Source organism: Sceloporus undulatus, chromosome 6, assembly GCF_019175285.1.
Source record: "Sceloporus undulatus isolate JIND9_A2432 ecotype Alabama chromosome 6, SceUnd_v1.1, whole genome shotgun sequence".
NCBI lineage: Eukaryota > Metazoa > Chordata > Lepidosauria > Squamata > Phrynosomatidae > Sceloporus > Sceloporus undulatus.
Genome location: NC_056527.1, coordinates 106,906,990 through 106,932,498, shown reverse-complemented (window position 1 = coordinate 106,932,498; position 25,509 = coordinate 106,906,990). Strand labels below are relative to the sequence as shown.

Below are 25,509 nucleotides of genomic sequence, written 5' to 3'. Positions count from 1 at the left end.
GTGATTTCTAAAAGGTAAAGGTAGTCCCTTGACTTGAATGTCTTGTTGTAACCAACTGTAGGGGCCATGCTCATCGCAGTTTCTAAGCCAAAGAGCCAACGTTGTCCAAGGATTGTTCTGGTGGTCATGTGGCCAGCATGACTGCACCGAATGCTGTTACCTTCCCACTGGAGAAGTGGTACCTGTCTATCAACTTGCATTTGCATGCTTTCGAATTGCTAGGTTGGCACAAGCTGGGACTAGTGACAGGAGCTCACCCCATCAAGCAGTACCCAGGCCTCAAACTGCCAACCTTCCTATCTTCTGATCAACAGAACTGGTGTCTTAACTACTAACGCCACTGCATCCCTGTGATTTCTAGTTACTTAAAAAAAATTGGAAGATTCAGTCAGTGGCATCACTACACACACTAGACCAATGATTCCCAAATGTTGGTCCTCCAGGTGTTTTGGACTTCAATTCCCAGAAGCCCTACCCACCTTAACCAATAGTCAGAATTCTGGGCACTGAAGTCCAAAACATCTGGAGGACCAAAGTTTGGGAACCACTGCACTAGACACTAGGGTGTCACCCATGAAGGGCATGCATTCGCCCCTCCTGCACCAAAGGGGAAGGAGGGCCTAACTGGGTATCACCCCACTTCTGGGGTGTCATCCGACATGGTCTACATACACCGCATCTCCCAATGACACCACTGGATTCAGTATAGCTCACAGTGGACACTAGTCCATTGGCCACCAGACTTTGCCCACTTCTGTTTTAGAAGCTGATATCCCTAATTACGTTGGGAGATCTGGCTGGCAACACTCTTACTGCTACATCTTATGCCAAAATTGAATTCTTAAGCAACTACTGCAAGAGGTCATATGAAATCTTTCCTTGGAAGATAATGGTGAGAATTCTGTTGGTGCACTGTGCTAGTGCTTGCACTTTTCCCAGTTGCAGTAGCAGCAATAGCATTATCATCTTTTCCAGTGAATCACATAGTCTCATGATACTGTACATCCAAAGCACAACAGTCACCATTTAGTCAGCTTTGCTTCTAGTGAGATCTCATCTTAGGGTGTTCAGGAGTGGTTTACCATTGCCTTCTTCTGTGCAACACTAGCTCTTTTAGATATATCTATGGTACCATTATCATGTATGCATGTGAAAGCTGGACAGTACAGAAAACAGATAGGAAAAAAAATCAATTAATTTGGGATGTGGCACTGGAGAAGAGTGCTGAGGGTACTGAGGATAGCCAAAAAGACAAACAAATGGGTCCTTGAACAGATGAAGCCTGAAATCTCCTTGGAAGCCAGGATGACTAAGTTGAGATTGTTGTACTATGGACATACCATGAGAAGGAAAGATTCATTAGAAAAATCAATGATGCTAGGAAAAATGGAAGGCAGCAGAAAGCAAGGAAGATCACAAGCCAGATGGATAGACTCAGTCAGGGAGTCTGAGCCTACAGCACCTGAGCAGAGAGGCAGGGAGTCTTGGAGATGCCTCATATACAGGGTTGCTGTGAGCTGAAGTCAATGTGAGGGCAGCTAAGAAAAACCAACAATGGGAAGTCAAAGGTTTTCATGGCTGGCATCCATAGCTTTTTGTGAGGTTTTCGGGCTATTTGGCCATGTTCTAGAAGAGTTTATTCCTGATGTTTTGCAGAGAATGCTAGCATGGCAGTGAGTGGGGTATACACACAAACACACACACACACATATATACTGTGTGACTCTAGGTTGGGAGGAGTGATTTACATCTTCGATGCCAGCCACAGATGCCGCATAACATGGCCACATAATCTGAAAAACCCACAAAAAACTAAACAACAATGGGACCACTCCTGTTGTCTCTGAGGGATTCTCCACCAATGTCTCACACACACCACTACTGCTGCTGCCGCCCAGTATTGTGGGCCCTTGGCCTCTGCTGGGATTTTGTTCCAGGATCCCCCATAGATACCAAAATCCGTTGGTGCTCAAGTCCTATTAAATACAGTGGCATTGTAAAATGGTGTCCCTTATATAAAATGGCAGATGCATGGTTTGCCTTTTGGAATTTATATATTTTAAAAATACTTTCAAGCTGTGGATGCTTGAATCCATGGATAAAAAATCCATGGATACGGTGGACTGACTGTAGTTGTTTGGCACATTCAAACTGGTTCCTTAGCAAAAACCTGTTTGACATGGGAGACTCTTTCAGCAGCAGTGCCAACAGCAACATAGCCTCTTGCTCTAAAAGAGTATGAAGTATCACTAGCAATTTTTTTTAGCTCCCTTTCATCATTTTCACAGGAGCCTGGAGCCCTGAGGTTTAGTCTCTGCTGCTTTAATTCTTTTCCCCCCTCTTTTACTCACAAGCCACATATCTCAAGATCTTTCTGTGTTGCCAAAAAGCAGGTAAACAGCAACCTGGCATACTGGGCTTTTCTGAGCAGCACCAGTTCAGGAACAGAAAGGGGGGAGGAAAGCAATTTAAATTCTCTCTTTCTCTCTCTCAGCCCTAATGGTTTAAAGAGCTGGATGACTCTCGTGATCACTGTCATGATCCAACCTGTCTTATCCATCCTTTAAAGGGCACACAGAATTTGTGCCCATAAGCAAAGCATCAGTCTTGGCTTAATAAATTCAGGACTGAGACCCATCTTCTAACCCACTTGTGAAGCTTTATGAATAGGAGGATTGGGAGGCCAAGGGAAGAGGAAAAAGAGGTTATATAACCAGTCCCTTTTCCTCTTTCTCCATGGAGTTTTAACCACAAGCCTGTTAGTGTTGATCCACACTAATCTCCATGTGGAGAGGATGCTGTAAATATGGTTGTAAGGAGCTTGTGGTAATCAGCCGGGACGCAAAAACAAGGTTACAAGGGGAGGGGACAGAGAGGCTTAGCCCCTTGCTTTCCAGCTTTGAAATGCTCCTTCACAACCTCACTCCCTTCACCTCTGTGTATCTGGGGAAAAGGAACAAAACTAAAGCAAAAGGCATCACATCACAAAAAGATTCCCAGCACAAAAGCAGTGCAACACTTCTGGCAGCAGATAGGGGTCAGCAGGTGCCCCCTGGTGGATAAAGTAGAAAATTACAACCACAACACAACCCTGAGACTTGAAAGGTTGTTGTTGGTAATGATGGTATTGGTCATAACAAGGTTCAAATATACAATGAACCCTTGATATCTAATGGATAGTGAAATAGTGTCCCTTATATAAATTGGCATAATCAAGGTTTGCTTTTTGGAATTTACACTTGGCCCTCCATATTTATAATTTCTGATCCACAAATTCAACCATCCATGATTTGAATATATGTGTGTGTGCGTGTGCGTACCAATTAATAATTATAATAGTAGTAATAATAATAACAACAATAACAATAACAATAATGTACTTGAACACTGACCCATTAACAATTTCACCACCCGTTATATCAGTGACTCTCAAACTTCGGTTCTCCAGGTGTTTTGAACTTCGGCTCCCAGACACCCCAGCCACCTTGACCAACAATCTGGAATTCTGGGAGCTGAAGTCCAAAACACCTGGAGGACCAAAGTATGGGAATCACTGCATTAAACCTTCCCTAAGAGTTGCCATAGAAGGAGGAAAGATTTTTCTCCTACTTCTCCCCATCAGTTTGCAACTGGAGCAGAGTAAATGGCAATGTGCAGATCCAGCTAGCCAGCCAGTTTTTGCCTTGGCTCCTGTCATGGCTGATCCACTGCAGGGAACAGGTGGACTGAGCAGCCTCCAAGCCTTCATAATAATAATAATAATAATAATAGGTTTTATTTATATACCGCCCAATCACTGGGAATCCGAGCGGTTTACAATAGAGGGGATAACAGACAGTTCCCTGCCCACAGGCTTACAATCTAAAAGACACGACACAAAAGGAGAAGGGAATGGTGAGGGGGGGAGGGAATCAGGTCCAGCATTCTTCTCTCCCTCTGAGGCCTGGACCAAGGCAGATGGACCGGAGGGAGGGCTCTTCTTCTTCAGGCTAGCCCCTGATGGAACTGGGCCAGCCTTCTCTCTCCCTCAGATACTATCCCCCTATGAGGATATTGTGGCCCTCTAGGGGTCCAGGGATCACAGATTCAGAACCATTGCCATAGGAGGATAATACAATGTGATGAGGCTAGGAATTCAGGGTACTAAATTATTAAGCAAGGGAGATGAACTTGTGGCCTTGATTTCAAAAGGCCTGTACAAACCCAATCCATTCAAATCTCTGACAAATGGAAGGGTTATTTGAGCAATTTGTTGCAGCCAAAATCTAATTGCCCTGAACTGTTCCCTCAGCTGATGTCTTGAGGGAATTCAATCCGTAGCTGAAAGGCTCTGCATCAGATATATATCTTTCAATATCCTGGTGTGGTATCTTGTGCCCGTCCCCTTCTAGCCAATCTCTAATAAACACTTTGCTCACTTGCTTTTTTATTATGGGCCCACATCAGTTTCAAGGACCATAGTTTATATGTCAGATGAGTGGACTATGGAGGCCATGACCTGTGTTACTTTATCTCCAGCTGTGAAACTGTCTTAAATCTCTGGATATTGTTCCATTTGGAAACCTCACAACTAAGAGTGAAAATTGGAGAAAAGTTCCTGTACCTTTAATGATTGTGTTGAAGAGGGAAATTTCAGCAGGTGTTGCTTGTTATGTGGCTGCATGACAAGCAACACTTGCCAAAATTCCCAGTTCTGGACGACCATTAAAGAGAAAGAGCCCTCTTCAGTTTTCAGTCTGGCAATCCTATGGTAAGAGTCGGGCATAGACCCACTTGTTCAGGCTGGCTTTTCATCCCTCCTAAGCCGTCCTTCCGTAACAGTTGCTGAAAGAAACAGCACTCCTATGGTGGTTGCCACAGTTCCCACGCTGTAAAACAGAAACATGTTTGTCCCACTGCCTTTTGCTCTTGCAAGTTTCTGTATTCTAAGCCAACACTTTTATGCACAAGATTTTGCAAAGCAACTTTCCAAAGCAGGTTGAGAAAAAAAGGCATCTTTGACATGAAGGGCACTCTATTTGGAGGAGGACAGCTCCATTAGTACTTGTTATGTGCCTTCAAGTCATTTCAACCTATGGTGATCCAATCACAGGGTTTTCATGGCAAGATTTATTCAGAAGGGAGGGTTGCCTTTGCCTTCTTCTGAGGTTGAGAGAATGTGACTTGGCCTAGGTTGCCCAGTGGGTTTCGATGGCTGAGCAGGGATTCGAACCCTGGTCTCCAGAGACACAGTTCAACATTGAAACAACTACACCACGTTAGCTGTCCTATTAGTCCTACACAAGGCAAAAGGCCCTTAAAAGTACAAATATTAATCTTTGAATGAGGGGTCTTTAAAGCTTGAGCCTCCAATATTTTGGATGTACTATCCCAGAAGCCTTTACAGTTGGCCCTGCATATCTACAGATCCTTTATCCACAGATTCAAGCATCCACAGCTTAAAAATATTCAAAATATAGATAAATTCCAAAAAGCAAACCTTGATTTTGCCATTTTATATGAAGGTCACCATTTTACTCTCCATTGCATTTAATGGGACTTGAACATCTATGGCAGTGATTTCCAAACTTTGGTCCTCTAAACATTTTGGACTTCAACTCTCAAAAGTCCTAGCCAGCTTGGCCAACAGTCAGGGATTCTGAGAGATGAAGTCCAAAACATCTGCAGGACCTAGGTTTGAGAACCACTGATCTACGGATTTTAGTATCATTGGGGGGGATTGTAGAACCAAATCCCAGCTGACACCAAAGGCCCACTGTACTACTAGCCATCCTGAATGGGACTTATGGGAATTGTGAGATAAAACATCTTGTTCCCACCAAACAAGCCTGAGAAGCTGGTGGGTCAGTGCTGTTTTTTAGGTTCACAGTTTGGGGCCGCTCCTGGATACAGTTGTGAGCCTGGAGGCCCAAGTTTGAGTGATGACCACGGAGTGTATTTGCACTGTTAAAATTCCTGAGCCAACTGCACCCATTCCTGGAAAAGTCAGATCAAGCCACAATAACACATGCCTTGGTCAGACCTCATCTGGAATACTGGTTCTGGACACCATAATTCAGGTAGGATATTGTCAAACTGGAATGCGCTAAGAGGAGGGTGACCAAAATGGTAAAAAGGTCTGGAGACCATGCTGTATAATGAGTGGCTTAAGAAGCTGGGTATGTTCAGCCTAGAAAAGGAAAGGTTAAGAGTGACAAGATAGCCACATTTTAATTATTATTATTAATCTTTATTTATAAAGCACTGTAAATTTACACAGCGCTGTACATGCAATCTTTTTAATTGGACGGTTCCCTGCCCATTTGAAAGGAAGCCATATTGACGATGGAGCAAGCTTGTTTTCTGCTGCTCCAGACTAGGAAATGGAACAGTGGATTTAAACTATAGGAAGAGATTAGAAAGAACTTCCTGATGGTAAGAGCTCCCTCAGAGGTCTCCTCCTTTGGATGTTTTTAAACGAGAGGCTGGATGCCATCTGTTGGGACGTATGGTGATACAGTCAGCCCTCCATTTTCATGGGAGATCCATTCCAGACTCCCGAGAAAACAGAAGCTCGCAGATATTCAAGCCCCATAGGCTTGAATGGGGATGCATGCCTGCGAGTGCCTAGGACACCCCCTATTTTAACCCCCCTCCCCAGTTTGCTTCTTGTGAGTAAGCGAGGGTCACGGATCTGAAGTCCACACAGACAGAGGGGCAACTGTTTGGGCCCAGGCTATCTGAAGGACCATATCTCCCTCTATGAACCCAATAGAGCTCTAAGACCTTTTGGAGAGCCCTTCTTTGTCCCACCACCGTCTCAGGCTGATTTGGTGGGAGCGTGGCAGAGCCTTCTCAGTGGCTATTCCTACGTTACGGTATTTTTATGTGATCAATTTTTTCTTGAAACTGCCTGAAGTGAGCTTTTAATGTTGTGTAGTGCAGTTTTTAAGATTTGTAAATGTTTTTAAATGAATTTTAATGTTTTTAAAGTTTTAAGTTTATAATTTTAAAATAATAAATACTTTCATTGAACTTTTTGCACTGTTTAATCTGCATTGGTTTTAAACACGTTGTTAAGTGTCTCAAGCCCCATTTTTGGGAGAGAGCCAGGATATAAATGAATAAAACAACATCTGGTGATGAGCTACATTTTTACCATTACAAAGTACAGTACTAGATAAACAAACTGCAAATAAGGAACAAGATGAGTCAAAGAGCAGTGCTACCCTCTGCTGGCTCTCTCTGTTACTACATAGGTCCAAAACACACTGCAGAAATAATCCAATTTGAGATTGGTTAGACTCAGTGCTAGGGAATCCTGGGAATTGTAGTTTATTGTGGCACCAGAGCTCCCTGACAGAGGTGGCTAAATGTCTCACAAAACTACAGTTCCCAGAATTCCCTAGCATTGAACCAGGGAAGTTAAAGCAGTCTCAAACTAGATTATTTCTGCAGTGTGTTTTGGACCGTAGTGAAGTCCGTAGTCCTCCATTAGTCCAAAGTGTACTAGGAACTTGAGATCAGACCATTGCCCTATCTATCATTTTGCTTCATACCAAAGCCAACTAGATGTGCTTCTGGGAAGCTCATAAAAGAGAATGTGACGACATGGTAGAATGGTAAAATACAACAAAATCGAAAATGCACATGCAGCAATAACTTTTTGGGGCAAACTCCAAAGTATAAAATAAATTATGCAAGCTTTCAAAGCATCACTGGCTTCTTACTCAGCCACTGGCTTCTTCACTGGTTTTTTTCCTCCTGAGACAGGCAAGATTTTCTCCACTCCTTTCTTCTCTTCCTCAATTGCATGCAAACTATTGTTGCATGAAGATAAAGGGGGCAAGTAAGAGGAGGCCAGAGGAACTTGGGACATTTTAAAATCAGTTGAGAAAATGATTAGCTGGGACTGTCCCTGTCAAACCAGAACAGCTGGAGGGTATAGGTGACAATGTATAGTCAATATGCAAAGGAATCTTGTAGCACCATTAAGACTAACTGGGGGGAAAAGTTGGTAGCATGAGCTTTTGTAGACTTGAGCCTACAGACAGCTTGATCTTGCCTTTTAAATGTTTACCTTATACAAGTTTACTTTTATTTCATGTATTGCAGTCATGGTATGATCCGAGGTTCGTGTTACAAAGAAATGCTTCATTACCCACTTTCCACACATCACCCTTCCCTAAAGAGGTATCTTTCAGAGGTGTTGTACTATGTCTCCCATAACCCCTGCTGGCTGAATAAGACAAGAGTTGTATATACTGTATATTCAGGGCACACTGGGTTAGAGAAGGCTTCAAACCATTTCACATATTTTCCTTTACCATTTTTCTAAAAGGAAAAGCTTCAGTGCCACAGGAACTCCAGCCACCCTATTACTTCAGGTGCCCATTCATGCATCTTTTCCTACAGTATCACTCATCTAGTATTACAAACTAGCTAGCAAACACAGATTTCTCCATATTGTACCATCCTTACTGCCAGCCTTTTGAGAAATCTTTTCTCTGCACAGCCCATTCAAAGGAAGTAATCTGTTAATCATGTAGTCCTGTGTGTTTATCAGATTGTCATGAAAAATAACAATCCTTATGTATGGACTAGTAAGAATCAAGTGGGACTGAAGATGGAGAACAACTGGTCAAAAGCTCATAGTATTACATGCCTACAATGAGTTGCCCACACTTATCCATTATTTGGGATTAGGCTGGGCAAGTTTAAAACACTTTCCCCCCCACATTGTTGGATTTGACTCCAAATCCCTGAAAAGATATTGAGTAAACTATCTGGTACATGTGAGTTTACCTTGATGACTTATGTAATAAAAAACCCTCACTTTATCACTGATACAAAATTAGAATGGAAATTAAGACACATAACCCTCTCATTGATAGTTGGTTGTGTTCCTTTAAGTCATTCCTGCCTTTTACAAACCTATCATGGAGTTTTCTTGGCAAGATTTGTTCATAGGTGGGTTTGCCTTTGCTTTCGTCTTAAGGCTGAGGAGCGTCATTTGCCAAAGGTCATTCAGCAGATTTCCATGATCAAGTGGGGGTTCAAACCCTGGTCTCCTAAGTCATAGTTCAAACCACTACATCAAGTAGTAGTACAGATACTGTAATATGCCTTTCATTTGGAGATCCACCAGGTCCCCTTCATGATCAAAAGAACTACTTTTATTTGGCAAAGTTTTTTGTGCATCATAACCCACTTCAAGCAGATGTTATCTGATGAAATGGGCTGCAGCCCCAAGAGCTTCTACAAAATGAAACTTGCTCATCTTGAAGGTGCTACAAGGTTCTGTTGTTCTGCCTCAATGGGATTTTAGTGAACCACTTTTTAATCCACTGCTTTTAATGGTTTTAGAGCTCCCTCTTTATGAAATTATATTGTTTTTACCCTATTTGTTGCATTTTAAATTGCTGAATGGATACTGGACTATATTTTAATTTTTTTAAATAAAATTGTACATCAATCCACATAATTTCTTTCAGAAAAGCAGAATATTCAAAATATTTATTTCATGTATTTATATATTGCTTTTCAGGTGAACCTTAAGATGTTTACATAAAAATATTTAAAATAAGCATCAACAAAGTTATATAATAAATTGGTAAAGAAAAACTATGTAAGGGAGAAAAATCCTTTAAAAGCCACACCATCCTTCCCCTGAGGGCAATAGTCTTGAACTGCCCTATAGTGGCAGTTGGAGAAAGGATAGGTGGTTATTCTCATTCACGTATTAAATTTATATCTTGGTTTTTTGGGCAAATAAGAGTACTCAAGGCTGTGCATGCAAGGGAGAACATACAAATATGGTACAGTCCATAACTGCACGCACACATTAGTATACAATAAAATGTAGATACACTAAATATTAGGCCTGTCAAATGAACAGTCTCTTAGCTGCATGTCTCACATCAGAAGTAGGATGCATAATAAATCCATTCTTGACTACATCATGCAGTTGGCATGTTGTACAATTCTGGTCAGGTGAGGCATAGAAAAGATGCAAGCTGCCCCAGACTGCATGAGAACAGTTTGCTATTACTAACCTAAGCTGTCTTGACATTTCTGTTATACAGAAATACTTTCGTGTGGGCATACATTGCAAGAGAGCAAGTTCCCACTCTGAGTTAATCACTTCCTTGAAAGCTAATTTTTGTTATGTCCCTCATCTCTCTAAAGTCCCACCAGGTCTATGCCTTTATCCACATAAAGATGCCAGCCTACTAGGAGATGATCTGGAACAGGTTCAGCCACCCTTGTGGTGATAAGACATTGAATTTTAAATATATGATTTTCAACAGAATTGAGATTGAGGTTAATCTGTTCTTCTCAATAGCTTCAGGAGCTTCCAGCAGGGATTTCATCAAAACATGCTCCAAAGTACCCAAAATTATGCCCAGGAAAGGCCACAAGCAGGGCATAACAGTGACCATCCCTCATTTGGTCTAGCATATTACCCAAGCAATGAAGGGCAAGGGAGGACCAAAACTGGATACGCTCAGCTGAAAAGACCTGTCCCGTCCTGAGGTCAAGATTTAGTTAGTTCCAGAAACACCAAGTGCTCTTCAATTCCTTCAGTAGCCAAGGAAGACAGGAAAGGAGAGAAGGCAGGTTCCAGTTTGAAGAAGCTTCCAACCAATGATTTAGCCCCTGGATGTGGTTATGCCACTGACAACATCAGCCACTAAGGGAAATCAATGGTGGTGGGGAATCTGATCCCAACCATCTAAGTGATTGTATCCTTACTCAAAAACATGAGTGCTCTCATTCAGTTTGCATGGTTAAGACACAGGAACTCCGTCCCCCACGAACTTGTCTCACCCCTCTTAAAATTCATCTAAGCAAGCAGCCACTAGCACATCTTGTAGCAAAGAATTGTCTGGAAAGGTATTACATCAAGAACCATTTTCTCTGTCCCACATAATCAACCAATTTCAGAGAATAATGGCAAACTCATAATCTCTCTTCAGTTGTTCCTCACAGTGGTTGAACTCCATCAAATTCCCTCTTCAACATGCTCCCCATCAACCCCACAGCAGCACAAACTCTTTAAACTCTTATTTGAAGGGGGAAGATGCTATCTGCTCCCTTCCTGCTCTGACGTTTCGTTTAAAAGCAAAGTTTTCTCAATGAGGTCCCCGCCACAGGTTTAGATAATGGCACAAACATACGTCTAGAGCCTTCCTTTGTAAAAACAAAAACAAAAAAGGCATTTAATAGATTTTTCTGCTTTTATAATTTAAATAACTTAACGACTGAAAAGAAGAAAAATCTGACAAATGTGAGACAGAGTTGGACTGCAGTCTCAGAGTGAAAGTGGGAGAGGAAAACAAGGAGAAACTGAGAATGTACTGTGGAACCTCAATGCCCACCACCCACCCTGTGTGCCAGACCCCACCCCACCCCCCATTCCCTAAAGCCGCCGGAGAGCTCGTTTCTTGTCAGTCTTCTTCTTGGAAGCCAATTTCTTGTCCCTGTCACCTGCGTGTTTCTTAGCCATGGGACCATCCCCAGAGGCACCAGCCGAAGAGGAGCAAGGCTCAGCTGGGTCCTTGGTACGCAGTCCAGACGAAGGCTGGGCATGGATCTCTGTCAGGAGACGGGCCCGGGAAGCATATTCCTCATAGTTCTCCAGCAGGAGGCGCCCTGCTTCCTCGTTCAGAGCTGATTCCGGATTGGGGTGGATGAGCAAACACTTGATGGTCTGGAGCAGGAAGAATGAGGTTGACAGAATTAAAATCAAGGAGAGAAACATCAGACAGGACGCTAGATGGAAGAGGGAAACTACTCTGGCCTCTCTAGGTAGAACAAAGGTCAATGGAAAGCTATACCTATTTCTTTCCAAGAACATCATCTCTTCCCAAGTTTGCTGGTTCTTCTTCCCTCCCAGAAAGAAATCTCCCCCTGTTCATCCTCTTCCCTGCCCTCCTGGGCCTTCAGCTGTCTCTGGCGAAGTCCCAACCTGGACATCCCAACCCCAGAAGGCAGAAGTCCCACCCCCCTGGCACTGGGTAACACCTGGTGCAAGAACACTTTTGAGATTGGGCACTCAGTTTCTAAAAGGCTCACCATCACTGCTATAGAACTACTGAAGGGAGGGGGAACGATACACTAGCCTGTGTCACTGCAAGAGGACCAAGGATTGCAGGTCAGTTCCTAGGATTCTTCTAGCATAGTGTTTCAGATATTTAATAAAAAAAGAAGGGAGACAATTCTTCAAAACAGAGAAACAAATGATTCACTAAAGGAAAAAGAAGCCAGAATTTCAGCACCCAAAGGCTTTTGTTGCCAGTTTAATATCAGATTTAGATTAAGCAGACCTGTTATACTATCAGAATATACACATTACTCTGATGAGGGAAAGGTCCATATAAAAGGCTCTAATGTGCCAACAGCCAATGTGGTGTAGTGCTTTGAGCGTAGGACTTGGGTCTCGCACACTGTTAATAGTAGTGAAGCAGATAAAAGAGTGGAGGAAGCCACCAACCACCTTCCTAATGTGCAAGCTTCCCACCAGGATGCCTTCCAAATAAGCAACCCTACACACAAGATATGTTCTCAAGATGGTACAGTGGTACCTCGGGATACGAATTACCCAGGTTACGAAATTTTCGGGATACGAAAAAATCTAATAGAAAATAATTGTTCCGGGTTACGAAGGTTTTTTCGGGTTACGAAAAAACTTCGGCGCTATTTTAAACGGAACCGCGGCTTTTCCCCATTAGCGCCTATGGCATTTCGGCTTACGAAGGCTTTTTGGGTTACGAAAGCGGCCGCGGAACGAATTAATTTCGTAACCCGAGGCCCCACTGTATAGGCATTTGCAGTGGTACTGTCATCTGTACACCTGAGTCTGCTTTAGTGCCCTTGGCTGACCTGGGGTCTGAACACAGGTCAAAGGTGAGCTTCTTGAGATAGGTTTCCCCAAACACAACAGCCCCATTCCAACTTCCTACTGAAGCATTCAATTTTTACCTAGCTTGATGCCCATAAGAGGAGGAAAAGCAGGCAAGACAGGATGGGACTATAGCTGCACAGAGATGCAAGAAAAATGAAAAGGGAGCTAACTTTCTTGTCTGCTATGTAACTTCTCAATAGTTAATTCAATATTATGGATTTTTATTCATTTGGTTTTTGACTGATCAATTAAATGTAAGCATTTTCGTGTATTACCAAGACTTCGAAGGTTTCAATTTAAGAGCATAAAAAATGATTTCCTTTTTAAAAGAAACCAAAAGAAAAGGCAATTTTCAGTCTTCTTTTTTTGTTCCCAATTGTTAGGAACACCCCAGAAAGTCACTAAAATGAAGGCATGCTCATTCAACTACAAATGATTTCACCAACTGATCTACTAAGTAAAGATTAAGTGGTAGGATCAGTTGGCAAAACTATAGTTTAGTGAGTGTAAGTTAATTGCTCAGACATATACCAGTTTGATGTTGATTCTGATGTGTCCCTGAAAGTTGAGAAAAAGTCTTGTGAGAAAAAAGGAGAAAAATATATGAGAGAGAGAAAAGTTAGAAAGGGTACTCCTGCTCATCTTTAGTCCACTCAGTATTGGTTTAAACCCCCACCCAATGCATGGTCATAACAAAGATCCCAATGGCATGTGACACTCAATGGTATTTAAGGCTACCTTCTCCTAAATTAAAACTTATGATTTAATTTAAAGATGTTTTTCTTCCAAGTTACTGCTCCCTCCTATATATGATACTGTTCACTCTCCATTACTCCTTGCATCAAATGCATGTCTCATCATTCTGCCTAGTACTGAAATTGGACAGCCCTAAACGTGGTTAAGTTAGGGGCTACTTAAACCTTTGGATACATTTATTGTTCTCAATGAAGTAAATGAAGTCTGCAGCTCAAATTGTTACACCTAATTCTCATTATTTTGCATGGTTTCTATTTGTACAATCAGCACCTTAGCTTTAATAGCTTTTTTCTTCCTATTTTTTTAATGGCACCAGTGCATTATAATTCTTTTTCTTATGACTAGTTATAAATTTTAAAAGCAATTAATCTTCTTTATTTTGCTTTTTTGAACATACAGTTTTCTACACATTTTCATTAGCTCATACTTTTAAAAACCCAGAATGCTAAGCAAAAGGTGTCAGCTGAAAAAAAGATAAAAGGCAATTCCATCAAATTTTGACGATGATGTTTTGTATGGGGGGGGGGGGGGGGGGGGGGGGGGGGGGCGCTTTGTTAGCCACTCTGGAAACATCACTAGAAACAAAGTTTTAAATACAGTGGTTCCTTGGTATCTGCTGGGGGCTCATTCCAGGACCCCCGTGGATAACAAAATCTGTGGATGCTCAAGTCCCATTAAATACAATGGCACAGTAAATACCTTATATAAAGAAGCAAATTCAAGGTTTGCTTTTTGGAATTTATACATTTTCAGCATTTTCAAACCATGGATGGTTCAATCCATAGATAAAAAATCCATGGATAAGGAGGGCTAACTGTATAAAAAGAAGCAGGTAGAAGTGGTTCAGCAGTGTGCCAAGAGACACAGAATTAAGGATCAGAATTAAAATATACCATAATTCACTAGCCAAGTACATATTTAGCATGCAGGTCTCAGTTAAATTCTGGCATCCCCAGTAAAAGATCTCAGGTAGCAAGGGATAGAAAGACTCCTGCCTGAGAAGCTGGACAGCCACCAGCCACCAGAGTAGCATGCCCTAAAGAAATGCTTAGATTTTCCAATAAGGCAGCTTCCCACGGACAGTAGCCATGGTATGTGACAATCTCATTTGGGCCTCAAACATGCTATTTGGGGACTCTGCCCAGTTAAAACTACTACTCACCAGCAGGACATGTCGGATGCCCAGTTCCGCTTTCCAGTCCTTCTTGAGGACATTGACACAGATCTCGCCATTGGCACCCACATTGGGGTGGAAGATTTTGGTCAGGAAATAGCCCTTTGGGGGGCTAGCTGGGAAGTCTTTACCAAGAATCAGCTTCATGCGAAAAAGGCCACCAGAGTATGGAGTACCCTCTGAAAGGAGAAGAATGATTGTAGGGTAGGGTTGTTCCCTTCCTTGCATATCTCCCAACAAGGAGCAGCACGGTTTGGACTGTGGTTCAAGATCTTAAATGTTGCTATCTTTTCCCACATGTTTAGATTAGGGGTGGGCAACTATGGGAAGGTAGGGGGATGCATTAGCCCACCAGGATTCCCGCAATTCACACACTCTGCCAACAAACAAAATTGTTTGGCCCCAAATATTGTGAGGGGCATTTTTACTATATTTTCACGCTGCCCTGGATTGCTCCGCGAGGGAGCCGCAGTGAACAAACCGCGCGGCTCCATCACGGAACAAAAAGAACCCGCAAAAAGCGGGTTTTCTTGTGATGCCTTTGTGACGCCGCAAGGCGCCAATGGAACACTTGCGGCGTCACAAAGGCGCTGGGACATGCGGACACTATACATCCATCACGTCAAAATGGCGGCGCCCGTATGTACCGTACCCCCTCGTCACATGCAAAGGGCAAGTCGTGTCTGGAAGCGCCGGCCCTCGCACGTAACGACGGCGCCCCATAGGGCCCATCTGTACAGCGCTTTTGTTAATTTAGTTATGCCTTGTAATGCTATCTGGCATGATTTTTATTTTCTCACTAACCCCAAAGCAGAGCCCTCACCTATTGCACTACACCTGTAACTACTAAACCTCTGGCATGTTTAGTATGTTTTCCCCTTTCCCCTTCTCACCTGGTCCTTCAATGGTGACCTGAACATCAGTTATATCCTCCTCATTGGGGAAGACCTTGATGCCTTCAGGTGGGTCTGAGGTGAGAGTGGAGACTTCTTTGTAAACCAGCCGGATCACGTGGGGAGGCAAATTTTCTACATTGGAATTCTGAAGGAGAGAGATGGGAGGAAGGAGATTATGACACTCAGCTGAAACAACATCTCCCTGGAGCAATCAAAAATCTGTGATAGCTTTTTCTGAAGGGGCAGAATGAGAGAAGGCCTGATTTTAAACATATTTACTAGTACAGAATGAAATTATTCTCAGTTCAGATTTACTTGAGGAAGGAAAAGAAACTTATATAATACACATAGAAAAGTGTGGGCCCTATGTGGACCTAGGCTAAATTTTAAAAGCCCTTCACAAATGACCAGACCTATTTCTGTCCAGTATCCACATTCCCTCCCTCCCCTGAGGAAATGTCCTTGGCAGAACAAAGGTTCTTCACCACTGGTGCAGAAGGTGCATCTCTGTTTTAAATAAGGCTGCATCTGTATTGCAGAAATAATGTAGTTTGACACTGCTTTAACAGCCATTGCTGATGATATAGGATCCTGAGATTTGTAGTTTGTCGTGGCACCAGAGCTCTCTGACAGAGAAGGGTAAATCGCTCACAAAACTACAAATCCCAGAATTTCATAGCGTTGAGCCATGGCAGTTCAAGCAGTGTCACAGTTCATTATTTCAGCAGGGCAAATGCAGCCTATGACCACATCTCAAAATAGACACAAAAGCTGAGGCTATATCCCTTTCTCAGCACCCCAATTCGGGTTCCACTTGTTAAGTCTTGGTCCAACCAAGTTAGCACCTCTTTAATGAGCTACACATTTCCTAAAATTACATCACAAGAAATACTGTTGCTGCAGGTTTTCCACTTGAAACAAGAAGTGGGAGCAATTACAGCATATAGTATACCCTCTACAAGGCAATGTGATGTGCTAGCTAATTCAGGCAGCAATCAAGCAGGCCTGCCTCCTGAGTAAGCTTATTTGCAAGTATGTTTTTTCCAGTTGCCTGTTTCAAGCAGCACAAGGACAAACACTGGCATTTGGTTCTAGTCTGCCTATTTAAAAATACACATTTTTTTCCTGATGACCCTCATCTAGCACCAAACATTTATGCATGAATGTCCTATTCTAAAAGTAACAACTATCACTTCTGCATCCTCACAAGGCCTGAAACCCAGACAACCCAATTCTTCCCCTACTGTACAATCCCAAAAAGTCCAGCCAAACACACTGAAGAGGATAGACATGCATACCTCCACGAAACAAGACTGCAACTTAAAGCAGATTCCTAGACAGCAACTAGCCTATTCATTCATGGCAAGCAGGAAGCCAGGAGTGTCAAGAACTCACTTTACTAAATACAGTGGGTCCTTGTTATCTGCTGGGATTTGGTTCTAAGACCCTCCATGGATAACAGAATCTGTGGATGCTCAAGTCCCATTAAATACAATGGCATAGCAATATGGTGCCCCTTATATAAAATGGAAAATCAAAGTTTGCTATTTGGAATGTATACTTTTTAAAAAATATTTTCAAGCCATGAATGCTTGAATCCGTGGATAAAAAAATCTGTGGATAAGGAGGGCCAACTGTATAACAATGGATCTTTGTGGCAACATGTGGGCTAGTAAACTGTTTATCGGGGGGAGGGTGGAATACAGAAATAACAGCCCACATCGGAGGGTAACTCAAAGAATTTTAACACAATTCCAAAAAATTAACTATCGTAGACTAAACCAGAGATGGGAAAACTGGTGCCGTCCAGATGTTTGGACTATCATTCACATAATTCCTGAACACTGGTAAGAACTGGAAGTTCCAAGTTAATTTTAAAAGATTCATGTGCAGGTGTAGATGCCCAAGAAAAATAAATATTTTAAAGAAATCCTACAATCCTCGGGTTACAAATCCTGACAGTACTGGGCCAATTACTTCTCAAGACTTCAAAGCTGTCTCAATGAGGGAGTGATGGGCCTGAGCTATATCCAATTTTCAGTACTGTATTCAGAAGCTGTCCTACAAAATGTGATTTTTTTTGTTTGTTTTATTTTTTTTTTTGCTTTAAATATGTTACTGTGGAAAAACAGTGTGATGAATAATGTAGCGTATTGATTAGAGGGTAAGACTACAACCAGAAAGATTCAAATCCCCACTCAACCACACTGGGTGACTCTACCGTCCTCTCTTTCTTGCATGCACCCTAATGTACCTAACAGGATGGGTACAGTATAAAGATAAAATTGGCAAAGGGGAACACCATTATAGAGCTCTGAGTTCCTTAGAGGGAAGGAAGCATATGAAAAATGTGACAATACACATGCAAAATAAGCACATTTTCATGCCACATTCTCAAGCCACCGTTTCAAAAAGCAATTCTGAAAGAACTGGTCTTTTCACATCCTCTGTCTTTAAGTTTCATGCGCACGCACACACACACACAGAGAAAAAGAAATAATTTGTTCACATTGTAAGTGAGAAACCAATGCTTTCCAGAAACTACAAAGCATGCCCCCGCTGCACTCGTAGAAGCACGCACAGATACACAAACATTAGACTCACACCTTAAGTAAAAACTTTGCAGTTTTTCAGACAGCCTCATTACCCCACTCTCCTGTACTACTAAGGAAGACATTGGGCCAAAACACACTGCAGAGATCATCCAGTTTGAGACTGCTTTAACTACCCTGGCTCAGTGCTAGGGAATACTGGAAGTTGTAGTTTGTTGTGGCTCCAGAGCTCCCTGACATAGAAGGCTAAATGTCTCACACAACTACAGTTCTTAGAATTCCCTTGAACTGAGCCAGGGCAGTTAAAGCAATCCCATACTGGATTCTTTCTGCAGTGTGTTTTGGACCATTAGGAGCAGGCCTTATGCCTACACACTTCTCTCCACTCTTACCTCTCCACTGCTAAGCCAGTCGGACAAACCCATGCTTATTTGATCCCATAAGACTGAACGCTTTTCTAAAAGATTTTAACCTTGCGGGATCAGGACACATTTATCATTTAAGCCAGGACAGACTCTTTTGGTTCAGCTGCTCACTTTTCACTGCAGTTTAGCTAAGGATGCCTCTCCAATCCTGAAGAGAAAATTACATCTAAACAACATTTGAACAGCCTCGACCCTTAGCTATTTACAAGCCTTTTGACACCTGTCAGCTCCTTGCACTCTGAGAAGGAATTTGGTGATCTGCATTGTCAGTTAAGCATTGAGATACAAGCAGACCAATTGCTGCAGTAAACCTTTTGTACTTTGGCAGAGTCCTGGCTACAAAAAAGCCCCTTTCTTCTTCTTTTGACACAAACTAGATCTGGGAGTGTATGCTTCCACCACTCAGCACATCTTTTCCCAAAAATATCCTGGGTTAGGTATTTTCAACTTCCACTTCCAATCTGTTCAACTATATAATGCAACCCCACATTCGCTGGGGTTAGGGGTGGAAAAAAGGCAAATAAAAAAACACAAGTGTTTTTTTTAAACCTTAAGGCAGTACTCTTTTAAAACAGATCAACTTAATGACCTTCACTTCCCAGCTCTCCAAATGTCCACAAAGAAAGCTTATGACTGTGACGCTGCCTCTTGCGATATTAAAGACACTAAAGTAGGAGGAAGTTCATAAATATGAAGTCTTTTGCTTTGACAAAACAATTATTCAAGGAAGACTATTACACCCTCCTAAATGACACTAAGAAAACAGAAAGCCACACAAGCACAAAGTTAACTAACCTAAGATGTTCTGTAGAATGCAGCCCTAAGCATATTTCTTCAAAAAGAAGCTCTGTGGAATTCAGCAGGACCTACTCCCAAGTGTATATTGAACTAAACTTTAACCAAGACTTTCTAACCAAGATGGTGGTCTAAAACACAGTGCAGAAATAAACCAGTTTGAGAACACTTTAACTGCTCTGGCTCAATGCTAGGCAGTTCCAGGAACTGTAGTTTTGTGAGACATTTAACCTTCTGTCAGAGAGCTCTGGTGCCACAATAAACTACAATTCTCAGGATTCCCTAGCACTGAGCCAGGGCAGTTAAATGGTCACAAACTAGATTATTTCTGCAGTGTGTTTTGGACCTATGTTTCCCTGTACAGTTGTCCCTCTATATTCACTAGGGTTAGGGGAACAAGACCCCCATGAATATGGAAAAACCGCAAATAACAAAAACACTGTTTTTCCCTGAGAGGACACCTCTCTAGGTCCTCTAGTGCAACTCTGTGGTCAATGTCCAACATACACTGACCATAGAATGGCACTGGAGTAGCTACAAATGGTCTTTCAGTGCAACTTTTAGTTAAAGTTGACCACAGAGTTGCACTGGAGGACCTAGACAGTCTAGATAGAAATATTAATTAAATCCGTGATAAGCAAATCCGCAAATATCAAAGCGCAATATGGAGGGATGACTGTATTAGCCTTTAATATAGGATAATATTACTTTTGCCTCTTTTTTTGTTTGAAGCATGCAAGATAAAAGTAGAATGGTGCCTAATGGAAATGTCTACAACCAAAAATATAAATATAAAATGTGAGGTGTGTACAGTAGAGATACCTGAATGAAATGGGTATCTTTCCCATTCACAAATTAAAAAATCATAAAGTATGTACCTTACATTCTTTTTTTAAAAACACTTCATTGAAACTCTGTGTGTATTCAGGGAAAGCTATGTTGGCCATGCAGCAATTGAAAACCCACAAAGCAGCAATACCTTTATCGGGCCAACTCCAAAGCATAGAAAACACCATGCATGCTTTTGAAACTTCACTGACTTCTTCATATAAAATGTATGTGTCATCTAAGAGAGAATTACATTCCAGAAAAAGTTCTACTGGTCATTATTAAAAGCAGCTGCTTAGCCTGATAAGACACCACCTCTCCCAAATAAGTATTAGAGAGATTTTAAAAGTCCCTTCCAAGTTTCAATAAGGGCTTAAATACTTCAAGGCACCAGTTCCTGTGTGATCCCAGAAGCTAAGCAGGTGAGCCTTGGCTTGTATTTGGATGGAAGACCACCAATGAATATCAGGTGCTGCAGGCTATACATCAAAGGAAGGAAGTAACAAAACAATTTGTAAGTACTCCTTGTCTAAGGAAACCTTGTGAAATTCATAGGATCACCATAACTCGACAGGTGATTTGAAAGCGCACACACACGAAGCAATGCAATGCTATTATTGGGCCAACTCCAAAGCATAAAATACACCATGCAAGCTTTTGAAGCTTCACTGGCTTCTTCATCAGGCAAAGAGGGTCTAACATCATGATCTTTCTTTGGACATTTTTCCTTGATGAAGAAAGGTGATATATTAAAATTATATGCCTAGGCCTGAGACTGTAACATTGTCACCTTTCTTCTCCTTTATAATGTTTTACCATGTTTGTCTGATGAAGCAGTCAGTGAAGCTTCCAAAGTTTGCACTGTTTTTTATGCTTTGGAGCTGGCCCAATAAAGGTATTGCAGCTTTGTGGGTTTTGGGTTTGCATGGATTTTGCTGCATGGCCTACACAGCTACTCCTGAATACACACACAGTTTCAATGAAGTGTTTCACAAAAAGAAGAATGTAAGATACACATTTTAAACATCAATGTGTAGGAGGAGATGAGAGATAACAAAGTTCTAACAAATGAGTACTGTAATGGTATATAGTGAAAGAAGTGAAAAACTTTAAAAGTTGCTTCACGTTTGATATCTTCTGTGAATTGCTGACGTTCCCAAATCCAAATCCCGTCCTCCCTTGAACTTTTAATAAAACTCAAGTTAGACTTGAAATTTTAAACAAATGCTCAGAAAAAACTAAGGACTCAACATCACATAGTGTGCTACTTTCAACACCTCTTTCCCTACACCACAGATCAAGGCCCATTTAAATCTACTCCATGTTTAAACATTTATTTGTGTGTATGTGCCTTCAAGTTGCCTTTCGACTTATGGCGACTTCAAGAATTTCAAAGAGTTTCCCAAGGCAAAAAAATAAAATTCAGAGGTAGTTTTGCTAGCTTCTTCTTCTGAAATATAGTCTACAGCACTTGGTATTCATTGGCTGTTTCTCATCCAAGTACTAACCAGGGCTGATTCTTTTGAGCTTCCGAGATTAGATGGAGTCTGGTGCAGTAATGTTATTTAGGCCCTTAAATACTTTTTCAGGGTAGACAGCATGCATAATAGTTTGAATGTTGGAGTACAGCTCGGCCATGTTAAATCCATTGCGTGACCGTGGACATGTCACATGCTCTCAGCCTCAGGGGAAACGGAAAAGCAATGGCAAACCTCCTCTGAACAAATCTTTTTCTCCTGTCCTTAAGCCAAGTTATTCCTCGTACAGCATCACCAGGCCCTCTGAACTACAACTCTGTCTGGGTATGCTACCTAAGGTGGGCCCTCCACATTCACTGAGATTAGGGGTGCAGGACCCCCATGAAAGTGGAAAATTCACAAATTAAAAAACAAAACTTTGTTTTTAAACCCCAGAGAACACCTCTCTAGGAATCTCTTGGCTGTCCAAGAGATTGGTTGTTCTGCTGTACGTTGACCATAGAATTGCCCAGGAGGACCTACAAATGCCAGGAGCAGTGTCCTCTCTAGGCCCTGCAGCATGACTCTATAGAGGCAATGGTTGCACTGGAAGACCTAGAGAGAACATATTAATGAAATCTGTGAGTAACCAAATCCAGAAAAGTCAAAGCTGCGAATGCGGAGGGCCCACTGTACTGTCTTGACTCCAGCATTCCCAGTGTGAGACATCAGTGATCTTTAGCCACCAACACATAATTCTCCCTGGAAGCCAAGATGATAAAACTGAGTCTGTCGTACTTTGGCGACATCATGGGAAGACACGATTCACTGGGGAAAACCCAATAATGCTAGGAAAGGTGGAGGAAAGCAGAAAGAGAGGAAGGCCGCATGCTAGATGGACAGACTCCATTAAGGAAGTAACTAACGGGTGTGAGTTTGCAGGAACTAAAAAGAGCTGCAGAGGGAAGGAAGTCTTGGAGCCGTCTCAGCCACGGGGTCACCATGGATCCAATCGACTTGAGGGTGGTTCACAATAAAAAAACATAAATGCCAACATATACCTGCAGCCCTAGAAACTAAGATCCAAAACACTGCAGAAATAATCCAGTTTGAGACCACTTTAACTGCCCTGGCTCGATACTAGGGAATTCTGGGAACTTGTTTTGTGAGACATTCAGCCTTCTCTGCCAGAGTTCTGGTGTCACCATAAATTACAATTCCCAGGATTCCCTAGCCCTGAACCAGGGCAGTTAAAGCTATCTCAAATTGGATTATTTCTGCAGCGGGTTTTGGACCTAAGAATACCCTACCCATCAGCCCAGATCCTTTCTCAATCCATTAGTAGTACCAAAAGCCAGGTTCAGTTATGCGCCCAAAGATTGTGCATCACCAGATTTCGATTCCGCGTGTCCATTCGCCACCCAATGCCAATATAAGACACCTAAATCTTCGTAAGAAGACACAGACACAACTCCAAACTATCCCTCCTTTGAATGTTGAAAAATACCATACAGTGGTCCCTCCACAATGGCTGGCGTTAGGGGAGATGGACCCCCGTGAATGTGGAAAACCATAAATGAAAAACCACTGTTCTTTTTACCTAAGAGGATGCCTCTCTAGGAATCTCCAGGCAAGAAACTGATCACAGAATCACGCTGGAGGACCTACAGATGCCTAGAGAAGTGTTTCCTCTAGGAGCTCCTAGGTCAGCAATGGCGAACCTATGGCACATGTGCCAGAGGTGGTACTCAGAGCCCTCTCTGTGGGCACATGTGCTGCTGCCCCAGCACAGAGTTTGCTAGAGTTTGTTACTAGAAAGCCAGAGGGACATGGCACTTTGCAATAAATAAGTGGGTTTTGGGTTGCAGTTTGGGCACTCGGCCTCTAAAAGGTTCACCATCACTGTCCTAGGTCCTCCAGCACAACTCTATGGTCAATTTACAGCACAATTGCACTGGAGGGATTCCTAGAGAGAACGTATCAATCAAAACCGCAGAAGTCAAAGCCGCAAAGGTGGAGGGCCAACCGTACAAGGCCCCTTGCCCAAGATCCAGGTTTGGTTGCTGGGCTCCACTTCCACTTCTCCATTCACCACTCAACACCTAAATCTTTGTGAGAAGACACACATAATTCCAAGCTATCCCTGCCTTGAATACAGAAGAACATAATACACTTGTCCCTCCATATTCTCTGGGGTTAGGGGCACCGGACCCCCGTGAATATGGAAAAACCGCAGATGACAAAAAGCACAATGCTTTTACCAAAGAGGACACCTCTCTAGGAATCTCTAGGTCCACTGACCATAGAACTGCGCTGGAGGAGCTACAAACACCCAGATCCTCTAGGAATCTCTAGGTCTTTCGGTGCAACTTGCAGTTAAAGTTGACCATGGAGTTATACTGGAGGACCTAGACATTCCTAGAGAGGACATATTAATCAAATCCGCAAATACTCGAATCCACAAAACTCAAAGCCTCAAATATGGAGGGTGAGTGCACTTTAGTAAAGCCAGCAATGTTATCCCCACCCACCCACTCGCCCCATTAACCCTCTGGCATCTTGGCTTCTTAAGGAAAGGGGGGACACTTCCAACAGATGGGAGCGGGGCATGCAGAGCTAGCTTCCAAACGCCACTCACCATTGTGCTGGGTCTGCCCAGGAGCTTGTAAAGAAGTAGCCCAACCTAACCCCACTCTTCCAAGGGGCCTCACATGCGCCTTAATCTATACTTAAATCACTTCTGATCGCCCAACGACCCCTAACCCTCCAGATTTGGGGATTAGGTATCCCCTCTTCCTATTAACAAGACGCCAGACCCCCTTAGTTTAAAAAACCCTCCCCTTTTTTAGCTATTTTGGGGGGGAAGCCAGCTATTGCCCCCCTCAGCTTCCTGCTTGAGACAAAGTCTCCTCCGCGCCACCCTCACTCTAATGAGGGTGGCCGGCGCCCGAAAGGGGCTTTTATAGCCTTCGGCCCTAGCCAGCCACGCCCCTTTCGAACCCCGAGTGCCCAATCAGGCCCGTTAGAACGGAGGGGGGGTCCGTTCCTCCCCCCTCCCTTCTCGGGTCCTCTCCTCGCGGAGAGCCGTTGACAAGCAAACTCCGCGACGGCCGGCAGCCAATGAGGAAAGGCGCAGCGGAGGGGGCGTGGCCTTCGAGCCCGATTGGAGCGATTTGAATTACGAACGGCGTTCTGAAAAGGAAAGGGGTTTATGGCTAACGGTCGTAAGGGCGGGGATAAGTTTCAAAACGTTGGATTGACGCGACCTTCGGCCAATGGCGTTTGAGGCTCGCGAGAAACGCCGGAAGTGACGAGTTGAGGCAGCGAGGTGGCCAATGACGGACGAGAAAGTGGCCCACACGAGGAAAAGCTCTTTCTAGAGTCTGTCTCAGGCTGAATCCACACTGGGGAAATAACCCGGTTTGGGACCGCTTTAACTCTTTTCTGGCTCAAAGGCTATGGAATTCTGGGAGTTGGAGTTTGTTAGCCTCAGAAGGCAATGTCAAACACACACACACCGAAGAAACTTGCCAGAAAACCCCCACAATAAGTTCACCTCAGGGTCACCATAAGTTGGAAACAGCTAGAAGGCACACAACACACACACACATATATATATACATATAGCAAGGCCATACAGCAGCCCTGTAAAGTATATACATTTATTAGCTTGAACACATTTCTTTTTCACTCTGTGGCTTTCTCTGGCAGTTGGGAGGCTTGCTTCTCTCATTTGGCCA

General features: G+C 42.8%; 1 protein-coding gene across 1 annotated transcript; it reads right to left on the bottom strand.

The window, feature by feature from the left end:
• Window positions 1-9,481: 9,481 nt before the first annotated feature.
• On the bottom strand, window positions 9,482-24,885 carry UBE2S (ubiquitin conjugating enzyme E2 S). Its single transcript, XM_042475843.1, has 4 exons — window positions 24,408-24,885; window positions 15,710-15,857; window positions 14,805-14,995; window positions 9,482-11,692 (listed from the first exon to the last, which is right to left on the bottom strand). The coding sequence occupies exons 1-4, from the start codon at window positions 24,408-24,410 to the stop codon at window positions 11,402-11,404; spliced, it is 633 nt and encodes a 210-aa protein (XP_042331777.1). The 5' UTR covers window positions 24,411-24,885; the 3' UTR covers window positions 9,482-11,401.
• Window positions 24,886-25,509: the final 624 nt, after the last annotated feature.

Bases quoted from the DNA above. Each gene is read 5' to 3' on its own strand.
- UBE2S (XM_042475843.1), bottom strand. The intron at 14,996-15,709 runs GTGAGAAGGGGA...TTCTCCTTTCAG, and splicing joins GGTCACCATTGAAGGACCAG to AGGGTACTCCATACTCTGGT. The intron at 11,693-14,804 runs GTGAGTAGTAGT...TTCCTGCTCCAG, and splicing joins GCATCCGACATGTCCTGCTG to ACCATCAAGTGTTTGCTCAT.